Source organism: Macrotis lagotis, chromosome 3 (assembly GCF_037893015.1).
Source record: "Macrotis lagotis isolate mMagLag1 chromosome 3, bilby.v1.9.chrom.fasta, whole genome shotgun sequence".
NCBI lineage: Eukaryota > Metazoa > Chordata > Mammalia > Peramelemorphia > Peramelidae > Macrotis > Macrotis lagotis.
Window position 1 is genome coordinate 97,595,996 of NC_133660.1, and position 16,127 is coordinate 97,612,122.

Consider the following 16,127-nt stretch of genomic DNA (forward strand, 5'->3'; position numbering starts at 1 on the left):
TCCAGGATAAAACAGAAGATCTCTTATTTGGCATTAGAACTCTTCCTGATCTACCCCCTTTTTATATTTTCTCATCTTATGGATATTATTCTCCATGTACTCTGCAATCCAATGATACTGGTCTTCCCTGCTCTTCATAAGTCACTCCATCTCCAGATTCTGGGCATTTTTCTCTGGCTGTTCACCTTGCCAACAACATTCTCTCTCCTCAAGTCTGCCTCTGGGCTTCTCTGGCTTCCTTTACAACCAGCTATCATCTCAACCTCAACAAGAAGCTTTTCCTGATTCCCTTGATTCTAGTGCCTTTCCTTTCTTGATAACATCCAAGTTATCTTACGTTTATACACAGTTATTTGAGGTGGTCTCTTTTATTAGACTATGAGGCAGGCATTGTATTTTGTTTTCCTTTGCATTCCTACCACTTAGCAAGGGTCTGGTATACAGTGCGCTTTAATAAATGTTCCCCAACTGACTGAATTTTACTTTTATTTGTAAATGAATAGCTACATATGAGTGTGTGTGTGTGTGTGGGGGGGCAAGGAGCAACTAACTTAAACCATTATTCTATGGGACTCTTGTTCTGGATACAGAACAGACCATAGTCAAGGTTAGTCAGAATGATTACCAATCCCTATAGTTTGATATATATTTTCAAAATTAAATTTATTCTTATTTTTAAGTGACAATGTTGCTCTAATTAAACAAATTAAAGATTTATCTCTTCAAAGGCAATTTATGTGTTGAAATTCTAATAATCCCATTCTTATAAAAAGGTCATTCCAATAATTCTACTTAATAGATGTGTTAAAATGCTAAATTCTTTTGTGAGTAGAGAAACTGTCATTTTTGATTGAGTTTTCAAAGTTAGTTTGAGAAAACTTCTTTAGATGTCTATATGTAAAAAATACACAAGTGAGTGGTACTGTGAACTGAAAATTGGATGTGGAGTCAGTAAGATCTGAATCTACCTCATATACTTACTAGCTGTGTGACCCTAGGCAAATAAGTCACTTAATCTCATTCAATCTTAGTTTCCTTATCTATAAGATGGAGGGAAAAAATAGTCCTTTCATTAAGGAATTATACAGGATCAAATGAGATAGCATATATAAAGTGCTATGCAAACCTTAAAGTGTAATATAAATGCAAGTTATCACCATCATCATATCATTATCATCAACTTAGTCTGACATTAAATTTAATAGAAGGTAACTGCTACCTTAAAGCAGAATTGAAAAAAGAGCAGATCATCATTACCTGCATAACTTCTTCCGGTGCTCATACAAGATGACACCACTGTCCATTTATCCGTGGTTGGGTTATAATACTCTACTGAAGCCAAGTTACAGGAACCATCATCACCTCCAACTACATACAATAGGCCATTAACAGCACAAACACCTTTTAAAATATGAAGGAGTGGAAAGAAAAAAAAAGAATAAGACCTTTAGAGGAGGTAATTGGAAAATAATTTGTCTCCCTGGAGAAAAGCAAATTTAGAAATGAATGATCTCAGAGTCCTTTTTATATGTGGGAGACCTTACTTTTTCTGAAGAATAAAGAGTATATAAACTGTCAGCTCCTTGGTGTAACGTCTAAGGGCAATTTGATTTTTATGTTCATTCTTCCTTTTTGTTTTGTTTGGTTTTTTTTTTACAAGGCAATGGGGTTAAGTGACTTGCTCAAGGTCACACAGCTAACTAATTATTAAGTATCTGATTTGAACTCAGGTCCTCCTGTCTCCAGGGCCAGTGCTCTATCCACTGCGCCACCTAGCTGGCCCTCATTCTTTAATTTTAAAGAAGACAAATGACAGGAAAAGAAATCTTGACTTGTGTGTGCAACTCAATTTGAATTAAACAAAGTCATCAGTCTTAGTTCTTCCAGGGTCATAGGCATTAGGTGCAGCTAGGTGGCTCAGTGGATAGAGCACTGGCCTTAAAGTCAGGACCTGAGTTCACATCCAACTTCAGACACTTAATAATTACTTAGCTGGGTGAACTTAGGCCAGTTACTTAGCCCCATTGCCTTGTAAAAATAAAAAAAAAAGTTAGGGCAACTAACAATGAACCAGATTGAAGAGGATGACCTTGGCAGCTTCAATGTCTGATCAAGCTCTAAATACTCTACAAAATCTATTTCAGTAGCCTTCATGGCCATTGAAACAAATAATTCTCATCTGCCCATTCTGCAGGGGGGAAATCTTTCAGATATTTGGGGTAGACATCCCCCTAAGTCATCAAATGGGTTTATCCTTATCCTCAATCTGGTTAAGCTTGTTTGCTGAGATGTTATCTGGGAGTGACCACAACACAATACTGCAGCTCCTTGGAGTTACCTTGAGATATAAGTGACAAATGGACACTTAAGGAGGATAAACAGTCCTGAAAGGCTTGGCAAGCCCTTACACTAGAGGGGTTAGTCCTTCTTGAACATATCATACACTGCCTTTGGATGTATAAAATAGCTAGAAGTTCACTTAACTTTAAAACTATGTGAATACAATTATAATAGTCTTTACAAAAATAAAGGAAGACAATTCACTGGAAGGGAATCTCACAGAAAAGAGGCAAGAAAGAATTTTTACAATGGAGGGGAAGGTGGGAGGGAGAACTTCAACCTTACTCTCATTGAAAACTGCCTCAAAGAGGAAATGACATACACATTCAGGTGAGTGTATATTTATCTATCTACCCCATGGACACCCTATCTCACCACATAGAAAAGTAGGAGGGGACAGGGAAGAGAAGTAGACAGGGCTGACAGAAAAAAGGGTAGATTGGGGCAGACAATAGTTAGAAGCAAAACACTTTTGAGGAGAGACAGGGTGAAAGGGGAGAGAGAGTAGGATAAATGGGGGGGAGAAATAGGATGGTGGGATACACAATAATCATAACTGAAAAAAATTTTACAGCAAGTTTCTCAATAAAGGTCTCATTCTCAAATATATATAGAGAACCAAATCAAAATTTTAAGAAAATAAATTATTGGGACGGCTAGGTGGCACAATGGATAGAGCACTGACCCTGGGTTCAGGAGGACTTGAATTCAAATCCAGCCACAGATACTTAATAATTACCTAGTTGTGTGACCTTGGGCAAGTCACTTAACCCCATCGCCTTGTAAAAAATAAAACAAACAAACAAAAAAAACATTATTTCCCAAAACGAAAATGGTCAACAAATATGAACAGGCAGTGTTCAGATGAAGCAATAAAAAAAATCTAGTCATGTGAAAAAATGGTCTAAAACACTATTAATTAAAACAACTCAGAGGTATCACTCCATTCCTATCAGATTGGCTAAAATGACAGAAAAGGACAATGATAAATGTTGGAGGGATGTGGAAAAATTGGGAAATTACTGAATTACTGGTGGAGTTGTGAAGTGATGTAACTATTACAGAGAGCAATTTGGAACTATGCCCAAAAGACTATAAATTTGTGCATACCCTTAACTCAGCAATACTACTACCAATTCTATATCCCCCAAAAATAAAAACAAAAAGGAAAAAGAAACCACAGATATTTTATAGCAGCTATTTTTAGTGGTGGTAAAGAATTGGAAATTGAGGGGATGCCTATCAAATGAGAAATGACTGAACAAGTTGTGCTATTTGATTATGATAGAATACTATTGTGCTATAAGAAATGATGAGCAAGATGTTTTCAGAAAAATCTGGAGACTTACTTGAACTGATGCCAGGTGAAATAAATAGAATTCAGAGAACAATGTACACAGTAAGAGCAACATTGTACAATGATCAATTGTGAATCATTTGGCTTTTTTGAGAATACAATAATCCAAGACAATTCTGAAGGATTTTATGGACTTTAAGATCAGTTATTTATATTGCAACTAGAGAAATCAAAAGGAGTCCCATAAAAGAAATATTGTCCTGCATCTATTGTGTAATCTTGCTTGCATCAAAGAAGTCAAGGAGCAGGTATATAAATGTTGACAAATCCAACATCCGTGCAACCTTAATATGATATAGCTTTATGAACTATCTGGGAACTGTATGACATTATTTAAAACTCATTTACTCTTAGAAAAAGAAACAATTTTTGTGATGGTGTTGAAGAGTTTTCTGTATTAGGATAATTAATTCAAGAAAACATTCCTGTCCTAGAGTTAAAATGTAGAAGAAACGTTTGTCTAGCCTTTTCATATTAAGGAACTATTATCTGTGCTTGTCTGATATTTTCTACAGGCCTCTGACTCTGATCATCTTTTTCTCAAATGTAAATTCACCAGGATAATAGAAAGCAATCTTAGCCATACCCCTCCTCCACCTTCCTGGCTCTGTTTTCCAAGGTGAGTACCTGACTCTAGTCACATACAGGTGAGTCAATCTGATCCCTTCCTGCACAGGAGGGGGCCTAGACTCCCCATAAAAGTTAGACCAACCTCCTTCAGGCTGGATTCTCACAGGTCTAAGCCCAGTCACATCTGTGGCTGTTCCATTTCTCCTTTCCCTTTCTTTATTGTCTTTGCTATTACTCTCTGAACTTTTAGTAACTTGAGAACACTTTATATTAACCTGTAAACTTTTGTGCAACCTATAAATTTAAAATCTAAGTTTTTCTTACCTTCCTGAGTCAGAATGATGAGTTTTCCACCCCCCCCCAATGAACTTTTCCCTGGGAAATCCTTTCTCATAATGAGAACCACAAAAAGGACAGATCAACCTTCTGGAATTCTGAAAGGTGAGAAAAGCCCTATTCCTTTTTTTTCCCTCTAAGCTTACCCCTTCCATTGATTCAAAAGCCCTCTTTTATCCACCCTCCCCAATTAGAAGGAGAAGAGATACACAGTGTGAATTTTGGTGGTGGGGAGGTGAAGTAAGGGGATGCCCTTCCAGAAAAATCAGCCCAATTTCCCTGCACAGGAGGATACTCTGAGAGGTAGAGCAGCTTTTGGGTGGTGTGTGCTACCTGCTGGGGGTCTGGCTTTGCACTAGAGGTAGAGGACCTACCCTGGAGCTATGGTTCATTATTTGTGTGGAGGCGTAGTTTTTTGAGGAGACCTTGGCAGAGATAGGGAAACTTAAGAGTTAGCAAAGCTAGAGGAAAACCCCATCCTTGACTAACCTGACCTTAAACCTGTGACTGTTAGGATTTTTTTTAAGGTTTTTGCAAGGCAATAGGGTTAAGTGGCTTGCCCAAGGCCACACAACTAGGTAATTATTAAGTGGCTGAGGCCGGATTTGAACTCAGGTACTCCGGATTCCAGGGGCAGTGCTCTATCCACTGCACCACCTAGCCGCCCCAGAAGGATTTTCCATTATTGTTTAGCTGCAAGAGTAAATTCTATTTTGAAAGTTTTCTTTTCTTTTTTTAAAAAAGTTGCTCTTGAGGTTGCTAGGTGGCACTGTGGATAGAGTACTAGCCCTGGAATCAGGAGTACCTGGGTTCAAATCTGGCCTCAGACACTTAATAATTACCTAGCTGTGTGGCCTTTGGGCAAGCCGCTTAACCCCATTTGCCTTGCAAAAACTAAAAAAACAAAACAAAACAAAAATGAAACAACAACAACAACAACAAAAGAACAGTGAGAGAAGAAAAAAAATGTACTTCAGTCTGTGTTCAGATTCCAATGGCTCTGTCTCTAGGATGCCTTCTTTATCATAACTTCACCAAAGAAGTTGCTTCAATATTTTTCCCCACAGCTATCACTAGCTATATTTCCCTCCACCCTATTCCTTCCTACTCTCATTTTTTTCTATTTTCTCCCTCCTTTCATCCTATCCTTGCTCAGAAGCATGTTGTATCTGAGCACTCACTCCCACGTTCTCTCTCCTATCACCTATTCCCCCTTCCTTCCCCCAGTTTCCCCTTATCCCATGCCTTTCCTCTCATTTTTCTCTAGGGTAAGATAGATTTCTATACCTTATTAAGTGTGTATATTATTTCCTCTCTGAACCATTTCTAAGAAGAGCAGAGCCTCACTCATTCCCCACCCCAGCTTTCCCCTGTTCCTCTTGACTCCCATGTGAAATATCTTAGCCTCTTCTTCCTCTCCTTTCTCTTCTTCCCAGTTCTTTCCTTTATCACCCATTGACTCCATCTTTTCACTATATTATACCATCATATTCAGTTCCTTCCTGTGCCTTGACTGTATATGCTCCTTCTAACTGTTCTTATGAATGAGAAAGTTCATGAGTTATCAGTATCTTCTTCCCATGCAGGAATACCAACAGTTCAACAGTATTAAGTTACTCATAGTGTTTCTTGTCCACCCCCTCTATGCTTCACCTGAGTCCTGTACTTGTATGTCAAACTTAGTTGTTTCAATAGGAAAGTTTGAAAGTCCATCTTTTCCCCTCAAAGAGGCTGTTCAGTTTTGCTGGGTTGTTGATTCTCGGTTGTAAACCAAGCTCTTTTACCTTCCAGAATATCATGTTCTAAGCCCTACAAGCCTTTAATGTAGATGCTGCCAGATCCTGTGCAATCCTGACTATAGAGCCACGGTAGTTGAACTGCTTGTTTCCAGCAGCTTTTAGTATTTTCTCTTTGACTTGGGAGTTTTAGAATTTGGCTATAATATTCCTGGAAGTTTTCCTTTTGGGATTTCTTTCAGGAGGTGATCAGTGAATTCCCTCAGTTTCTATTTTTACCCTCTGCTTCTAGGATCTCAGGGCAATTTTGCTGTATTATTTCTTGAAAAATGAAGTCTAGGCTCTTTTCCTGGTCATGACTTTCAGGTAACCCAATAATTTTAAATTATATCTCCTGGACCTATTTTTCAAGGTCAGTTGTTTTTCCAATTGAAAGTTTTCTGATTTGAATTTTAAAATAAATGAAAAGAATTATATGGAAACTGATAATCAAAAGTTAACTTACAGACTTTTTCTAGGACTAGGAAATCCAGTTTTGAGTTGAATTAAGTGTGCCCAAATTCAACTGGGGTAAAACTAACTCCTAACAAAAAATTGCTATATTTGCACATTCTAACAGTAAATTGGTTTAATGAAATCAATGTTTTAAAATGAGAAACATGGAAGTATTAGCATTTTATTATTATTTCTGGAATTAGATAACTATGGTTGATCTGTGCAAGATAATATGAGAATGCATTTAATTACAAAGACTTTTTAAAATTATTCCTTTGCTAATTAAAATCTTAAAATACAATATAAGGCAGTTGAAAAAAATTAAAATTGATTCTAAAATTATTTTCTGATCAGTCTTAATTAGCATGATACATATATATATTTTAAAATCAGAGTGCTTCCCATGGCTTCTTTCTTGTCTACTCTGGTTCAGAGAACTAAGAAAATGTCACTAGCTTTTTGTTGGGAGTTGAGAGCATAGGCCATTGTCCCCAAATTCAACTCACAATGTAATAGAGTATAATCTTTGCCTTATTGACTTAATGAGATTATAGTACCTTAAGTCTAATTGTCTAAATTTGAAAGCATTGGTTTCTATGTAAAATATTATTTTAAACTTGTGCCACATAATAGGGCTGTTTAAAGAAATTTTTAAGTTTTCCTTATGGTATTTAAAACACATTTTGCTATTTTAAGTCTGATAATTCCCAACTAGAAAAAAAATTTAACTTTGCTTAGAGGTTGGATTAGATAGGTAATCATTAACAAATGTTTATTTAGTGGTTTTTAATCCTTTACCATCAGATTGTAAGAATTTGCTACAGAAGACCTGAGATTTTATTGTCAACAATTTCCCCTAGGGTCTATTTGATGGAAATATGTCTATTTGAAATTTTGTTAAATGGTGACATTATTTCATCTCTAATTGCTTCATGTGATTGTAAAGTGATCAACATAAACCAGTTAGTTGTTATTGTTTCCTTAATTAGATGTGTAACTGTTTTGGAATCACCATATATAATGGGTTGGTTTCAAGTAATTAATTCTCTTGGTTATAATGTATAAATTTGTTAACAACTGTACAAGACTTGGCTTGAAAGTGTTGAAGTCTAAACTATATTCATGGTAATAAAGGTTGATTTCCTTTGACAATACTCAACCTGTAAGTCTTAGTCATCTTAGTCACTGAATGAGAAGTCAGACATCAATCCCCTATGTTAACTACAAATTCAGGAAGACAATGATCAGGATGCTGGAATACTTGGTCCTACCCTCATGATCTTAAAGTTCAGGAAGAGATAACAATTAATCAGACAGTATGATATAAGGATGATAGGCTTTGAGAAACAATTGAGCAATCTGATACTGTGCAATCCTCAAATTAGGTCACTAAGAAGATTAATAATCTTCCCTATCCTTCGTTTATTCACAAAAGAAATTAAAGAAAAAAAATCAGTTGAAAAGTCTTTACCAGTTATGTTATCAACTCTTGTAATGGCCTTAATTTCCTTTCACCTGTACCCAAGATTCAGAGGTACTGCATCTACAACTATCTGGTTATGTTTTAAAAATGTAAGTTATTTGAAGTTACTATAATAGAGTTGAAACCTGGAATTGGTAATTGATGTGGGGGCAAAGAAAGGGAAATGACAAATTTTCAGTCTCATGGGATCCCTGAAACTTCTAAACAATGAATTGGAGCTTGTTGTAGATCTATAGGTTTTTGTATAATATCAGTGAAAAGAAAGACAAAAATGTGTTTTTTTGTGAGACATCTCTTTATACCATTTCAGTATGTAAAATAAGATTCAGTTCCTCAAGGATCTCTTACTTTACAAATTGAAAGTTAAGAATCTCTTTTTTACTTTTATTTGTGTTCTAAGAAATAGAATTTGAGTATAAAAAATAAAATTATGTTTAGTAAAAAACTAATGATTCCTGTGTTATCCTACTTGGAAATCTAGTGGTTTTTATGACTATTTTGTTATATTTGAAATTAATAGCACCTATTGAAATTATTAAGTCACCTAAGATGTTCTAATTGTTTAAAAGATTCTAAAAGCAATGATTTGTATTTATATCTAAAAATGTGATTAGTAACTAAAAATTCTAAGATAAAAATTCTCTTTTCATAAAACCTGGTTCTAGGGGCAATTGGGATTATTGATTTTTAAAATCCCAAGTTTATATTTCATTTTTAAGCACAGTTCTTATTTGTAATAGTAGAATGAGTTGTAAGGTTTTTCTGTGACAATATATTATTGTTGTCCTGTAAGATTATAGTCACCACTTTGCATACTTTGATCCTTAAGACTATAAAGTTTAGAGTTAAATCTTCATCTGAGTATAGGAAATTGCTATTAAAGACCACATGAGACTAAAAATTGGCCTTTTAGCTAAGTCTGAAATCCAGGTATCAAGGAAATTTAGATTGAACCAATACTTATGAGGCCAGCAACTTTAAAGGGTTCATGGATATTTACAGGTGACAGTCTTATTGAGAGAAAGGTTGGGGAGCAGCGGCCCTGCAGTCAGGAGGACCTGAGTACATACCTGGCCTCAGACACTTAGCTGTGTGGCCTTGGGCAAGTCACTTAATCCCACTGCCCTGCAAAAAAAAAGAACCAGAAAAGAAAACAAAAACAAAAACAAAAGAAAGGTTGGGGAAGTGGTTCTCAATAAGTTCTGTGCCTAGACTTCCCTGACTGTTTCTCAAATAAGAAATTTGGAAATGTCACACCTGGCAGATTTAAAATTGGGCTCAAGGTATTTGGTCATTCACATAGCCTTACCTAGAAAGTGATATCTAAAGAAAAAAGGAAAACTTTCCTTTCTTATTTCTTTGATCCTTGTTGTAAATTCCTATAATCATGCCAGGAGATCATCTAAATTCTAAACAGCCAGCAAGCTGTTTAGTTTTGGCTTTTGTTACTAGTTACATAATCCTGTGTTAAATGAGATCCCTTAATTTTTCACAATATTATGGGAATATTTCGGCAAATGATAAAGATCTGTGACATCAGGATATAATTCTTTATCAGAAGTTTTTCTTAAGAAAAGAACTATGGCATGGCTAGTTATATGAGAAGGATGGTCTGTGGTATATTTTAAAACTGTTCTGAAAAAGAGATCCATTTCTCACCGAAGTTTTTTTATTCATTTTAAATATGGCTAAAGTTAAAAAGAAAAATTAACTGCAAATCACTTATTGAACATATGCTGTTGTAAAGTGATTATTCGCTGTATTTATATATATATAAAACATTCTTGAACTTTTTGTTACAACTCAAGTTGACGTGGCAACCTTTAATGAATTCACTTACTAGAATCCATGTTCTTAGGATATTAGCTTACTAGTAGAAACTTACCCCCCCAAGAATAAATTGGGCTTAAATTGAATAATATCAAATTTAAAGAACTAAATTTTCTGTATATATTAGTATAAAGATTGACCAATCAGTATTGCAGATCCCCTGGTCTGAAAGGTTCCAAATTTCTTTTTCTAATAAGGTGTTTGACTATTTCTTAAGACATATTTATGTTAAGATCTCTTTTTTTTCCAGCAACTAATATCTCTCTAATTAACCAAATGACCCAATTTTTATTAGGCTCACGGAGTATGATTTTTTTATTTTCTATATTTTCTTGCATTGCTAATTTTCAAGTTCCTCTTCCTGGGACTTCTAACTTTTCTTTTTACTGGCCCCTACTGGCCCATGTTAATTGACCCTCTTTGGTTTTGTTTTCTTAATCTTTTTCTGGGGGTTTGTTTCAGCCACGCTACAAACAGTGCATCTCCAATGGTGGTCTTACAATCAACAACCTTTGGATGCTGCTGTTCCAGTCTAGTTCCTCCTTCCCTCACATCTCCCTTGAATGCGCCTTTATAGGCAGGGCTAGTTCAATGTCCCCTTCCAACTTGGAAGAAGTTCCAGAAGAAGAGAATTATATCCTGAGTGGGGAAAATGTTGAATGAGAAATATTTTTCTAGCCTTTTAATATTAAGGAACTATTATCTGTGCTTGTCTGATATTTTCTGTGTGTCTGTGACTGATCTCCATTGTTCAGCAATCTTTTCCCTTAAATATAAATTCTGATTCCCTCTTCATTGTTCCTCTACTCAAATGTAAATTCAGCAAGATAACAGAGGGCTTCCTCAGTCTAACCCTCCTTTCTACCTTCCTGGCTCTCAGCTTTCCAAGGTGGGTACATGATTCCAGTCATATACAGGTGAATCAGTCCTTAAATCCTCCCTCTAACTCCTCCCTGCACAGGAGTTGGCCTAGACTCCCTCAAAAAGTTTGGCTGATCCTCTCCTCCAGGTTGGATCCACATGAGTCTAAGCCCAGTCACATCTGTGGCTGTTTTCTTTCCCTTTCCTCTTCTCCCTTTCTTAAACGTCTTTGCCATCAGCCTTTGTGAACTTTTAGTAACTTGTGAACACTTTGTAGTAACTGCAAACTGTAACCTCTCATTTAAAACCTAAACTTTTCTTACTCTCCTGAGTCAAAATGGGGAGATTCAAATGAATCTGATCTCTGAATCTCCCCTTTCCCTGGAGGCATTTCCCATCATCATAACCATCAAATAATCCCTGTTCTATTACAGCTATTAGTAGTATTGGAGTTGTCTTTCTGTTATACCAGAACAGATAAGGCCACCAGTCTTCTTTGGAATATATATATATATATATGATAGAATTGTAAAGATTCTATTCTGCAATGGCTTTGATTGTGATTATCAATTTCTTTCTTTCTCCTAACTTCCTTGTGACTGAGACAATAGTATTTAAATCACATATATGTTATATGACATGGGTCCATATTGAAGGACAAGAGGGAGTAATAAAATAATTAGGTCAATATAACAGTGATTATAATACCAAACAACTTTGCCATCTCTTTTTAACCTGGGAGGCAAACTATCCATGTTACAAAAGATCTTTTCCATTTTGATATTCCCTGATTGGACTGAGTATCTCCTGCCCAAGAAATTTATCAAGATGCTCACATTCCGATTTCTCCATTTCAGTATCATTTATCTGTTTCATCATTCCATTTTCAAAATATGTTTTTTTTTTCTGTTATAGTATAGCACTCACCTAACTGGTTAAAATTAGTTAAAACTACATTGTACTGAGGCCATTCTTGGAATATGTAACTTTAATATCCTGAAAAAAAAAGGTTCAGTGCTCCAACAGCTGGCACTAGAGGGCAACAGAGAATCTAATAGTAAGTTAAAAAAGATCCAGATCTAAATAATCCCCAGGTTCTTGCAGACTAATTTATTAAATAATTTCAGATTCTAAAAAGAGGAACAAGAATCAGCAAACAAACTTGGATCTTTGCTTATAAAACTGAAAGGGTTTCTTCAGAGCAGGTGAATCCAGCTTGCCTCACCAGCCCACTGGGCCCATTCCTGCTGCTCACAGGTATATTTGTTGTACTGAGTTGGTGGTGGGATTTGCACTGCATTCATGAATGGGTACTGAAATCTGTATGCAGCCTTTGGAGGTGTTTGATGGATGAAGTGGCCCAGAAGAGCTTAAAGGGTTGGACATGACTGCTTTAGAGCATCATAGGTACCAGATATGTCCTCCTGGACAACTGGCTATGAATCATTCCCATTCTATTCAAACCCAGTTTATGAGGAAATAAAATCTGAGTAGTTGCAAAATAGCAACTTTACTGTTCAAATAAATTGCAACAGGTATACAGAAGGAATCAGAACTCCAGAAAGAAAGTGGCTTATCTGTAGCTTCAATCTTCTCTCTCTTACAACATTTATAGATCACAGAGTGATTTCTTAGATGTTTAAAGTATCTCCCTATGGGAAATTTCTCTTGCCTATGTAAATCCAATGCGATTTCACTGACTAGTTAATGAGCATAAGTTTCACAGAACCTGGTTGGCTAATTTGTTTTTTCTTTTAAAATTTCCTTCTTTGATATTAGGGATGTTTTTCTAGAAGGCTGTGGGGAAAGGAATCAATTAGTAAGGGAGGTGATAAAAACAAAGACAGCAATCAATAAATACTAAGTTCCTATAATGTACCACATACTGAGCTAAGTGCAGAAAATGCAAAAAGAGAATACTACTGTGCTGTAAGAAAATGAGCTTCACAATATTAGAAAATCATGGACAGGTTTGCATAAAATAATGAAAAGTGAAATGAGCAGAAGCAAGAGAACATTGTATATAGTATCAGCAATATTATTTTAAGGACAACTTTAAGTGAATAAGTAATTTTGACTATCAGAAATACTCTAAATACAAAAAAACATATGAAGGAAGACTCTATCTGAATCCAAAAAGAACTGAGGAATAGAAGTATATATAGAATGGTTTTATATACATATACACACATACACACATGTGTCTATATATAGACACACACACTTATTTGTCTCTAATGGCAGCTATCTCTAGGGAAGAGGAGGGAAGATAAAAGGAATTTACACAATAACTTTATGATATATTTAAAAAATAGCAAGTTATACCCACTAGTTTTGTAGTTTCATGTATAGTCATAGTTTTAAAAATTATTATAACTATTATGAAAATGCCTGTTTTATTCCATCAATTAAAAATAAACTAAAATAAATAAAAGTTCCTGCCCCAATGTAATGGAAATCACTGGAATTATATTAGTAGTTTATTTCAAACTATCAAAATATGTGATAAATCTAGGCATCAGAGTATGGGAAAACAGTCTTTTCTGAGAAGTCTCCTGGGGCTGTTAATGCTTCAACATTTCAAAGGTCTATGATGTCATGGTCGTGGGTGCTCCCCTCTATGCAGGCTAGCAAATGAACACAAATGAGTAATCCATGGTAAAGTGCCCTGACAAGAGTGACTCATGAAAATCCTTTTATCTACACAGTGCTGTCATATACTGAACATCACAGAAAAGGGGGAAGAAAAGACTAACAATGCCCTGATGCTTCACATAAACAAACTGCTGGTTTACCACTATCCAAAGTCAAAGCCTGAATCTGTTCCTGTTTTGACTCCCACTGCTCTCCTAAATTCAAGGCAAAGCTTGATAATGACAACCCACATTCAGGCCAGTCTATCTATCTATCTATCTATCTATCTATCTATCTATCTATCTATCTATCTATCTATCTATCTCCTCCACTTGAAGACCCTACTACATAAGACCCTCCCTTCTATAGTGACTCATTCTACCTTGGTAGAGATTTAATGATTTAGGATATAGCCTAGGACATCAAGCCCAAATATGCCCTTTGTAGTTTTTCTTTCTTTCTTTTTTAAATGTAATTTAATTTAACTTAATTTTCCCTGGTTACATGCAAAAACAAGTTTCAACAATCACTTTCACAACCTTGAGTTTGGAATTCTCTCCCTTCCTCCCACCCCATATTTGCAGTTTTTCACTTTGCTACTTTGAGACCAAGGAGAAAAAAGTCAATTACTACTTTTAAGTGACAAATATTTGATGGTAGATGCTATCCTAACCTTTCTAGGTCTTATTTCTTCTTGACTCCAAGATCCTTTAATCAATCTCATATATTTTCTAGTGCTTTCACTAAACTAGTCAATCTTTTTCAGATATTCTCTATCTCTATATCTTTCTCAAGATGTGGCACCCCAAACCAAAGCATGAGTTATACTTATTTTCTTTATATTTTTGCTTAAATACGTTACATATATATGCATATAGACACATATTATGGTATACGTATATGTATATATTACTATGTAGGTGTATTCATTAATTCAGTTAACATTTCTTAAGCATGAACTATGAGCTGGGAACTGTGCTAAGAACTGGAAAGGAGGAGGGGAACTAAATTATGAAGGGCTTTGAGTGCCAACAAAACATTTTATATCAAGAGTTTTATGACTGGATGAAGGGTGGCATAATCAGAACTGCACCTTAGGACATCACTTTGGAGAATGAATGGAGGATGGACTAGAGTAGGGAGAGACTTGAGGCAGACAGACTCATCAATCAGTAGGTTATTGAAATAATTCAGCTGTGAGGGAATGTACCTAGATGGTGGCAGTATCAGTGGAGGGAAAGATGTCATATTGAAGAGATGTCACAAAGATGAAATAGATAGACCTTGGCAACAGCTTGGATTGAGCCAGTGGGTGGTGAGAAATAGGAAGAATATCGATGGATTCCTAGGTTTGTGTGTCTGAGGAGCTGGGAGGATGGTATGAACTCCACAGAGATGAGGAAGGTAGGAGGTTGGGAAGGTCTGAGGAAAGAAATTCTATCTAGGACAGGATTTGTTTAAATTATCTACATATAAATATAGTTGTTTTCCCTGTTAAAATGCAAAATCTTTTAAGTAGGATTATCCCATTCTTTGTATTTCCTATCCACTTGTAGTAGGTAGAAATAGTGGAGGAATAATCACCTCATTTGTTTTGGACAAGAGGTCTCTTAATGAAGCCTCAGAAACTTTCATTGCTTTGGCTACCATGGCTTTCAATCCATTTCCCCCCCTGGTTTTTTGCAAGGCAATGGGGTTAAGTGGCTTGCCCAAGGTCACACAGCTAGATAATTATTAAGTGTCTGAGATCAAATTTGAACTCTGGTTCTCCAGACTCCAGGGATGGTGCTCTATCCTCTGTGTCACCTGTCCTTGCAGTTCATTTATCGCTGAAACTGTTGTTTGACAAGGTCTTTCTCATTCTATCTTTGGAAAATTGATTTTTCTCAACTCAAATAGAGAACTTTACTTTCAAAACTATTATATATGCATATATACATATATATATATATATATATATATATATATATATTATATCTTTAAAAAAATTCAATTTAATCTTCATTCTAACCTGTCAATATCTTTCTGGACTCAGGATCAATCATCCATCTCACTAGAATATCTTCAAGTCTTGTGTCTTCTGTAATTTTAAGATATGGGCCACCCAGGTATTCAATCAAAATTATTAAAAATGGGCTGAACAATGGGCGGCTAGCTGGCGCAGTGGATAAAGCACCGGCCTTGGAGTCAGTAGTACCTGGGTTCAAATCCGGTCTCAGACACTTAATAATTACCTAGCTGTGTGGCCTTGGGCAAGCCATTTTAACCCCATTTGCCTTGCAAAAAACCTAAAAAAAAATGGGCTGAACTGCAAAGGTCTAAGGGCACTCTGTCACTTCTCAACTTTCTGCAGGTTATGTATAAAGTCTCTCCCATCATATTTCTTGCTGAAGGAATTTAGAAGATAAAAAAAGGCTTTTCATTTTAGACTGCCATTTCTTATTATTAATTCAGTCTGAGTCTATAGTCTATTTAAACTCCCAGA

At 35.7% G+C, this 16,127-nt stretch overlaps 1 protein-coding gene across 1 annotated transcript in view; it reads right to left on the reverse strand.

Annotated features, from left to right (window-relative positions):
* Positions 1–894: 894 nt before the first annotated feature.
* Positions 895–16,127, reverse strand: part of LOC141517720 (kelch-like protein 2) — a 139,329-nt gene continuing 124,096 nt past the window's right edge. Inside the window, 1 exon segment of the mRNA XM_074229014.1 lies at positions 895–1,401. Coding sequence (XP_074085115.1) covers positions 1,199–1,401 — 203 coding nt within the window. The 3' untranslated portion in view covers positions 895–1,198.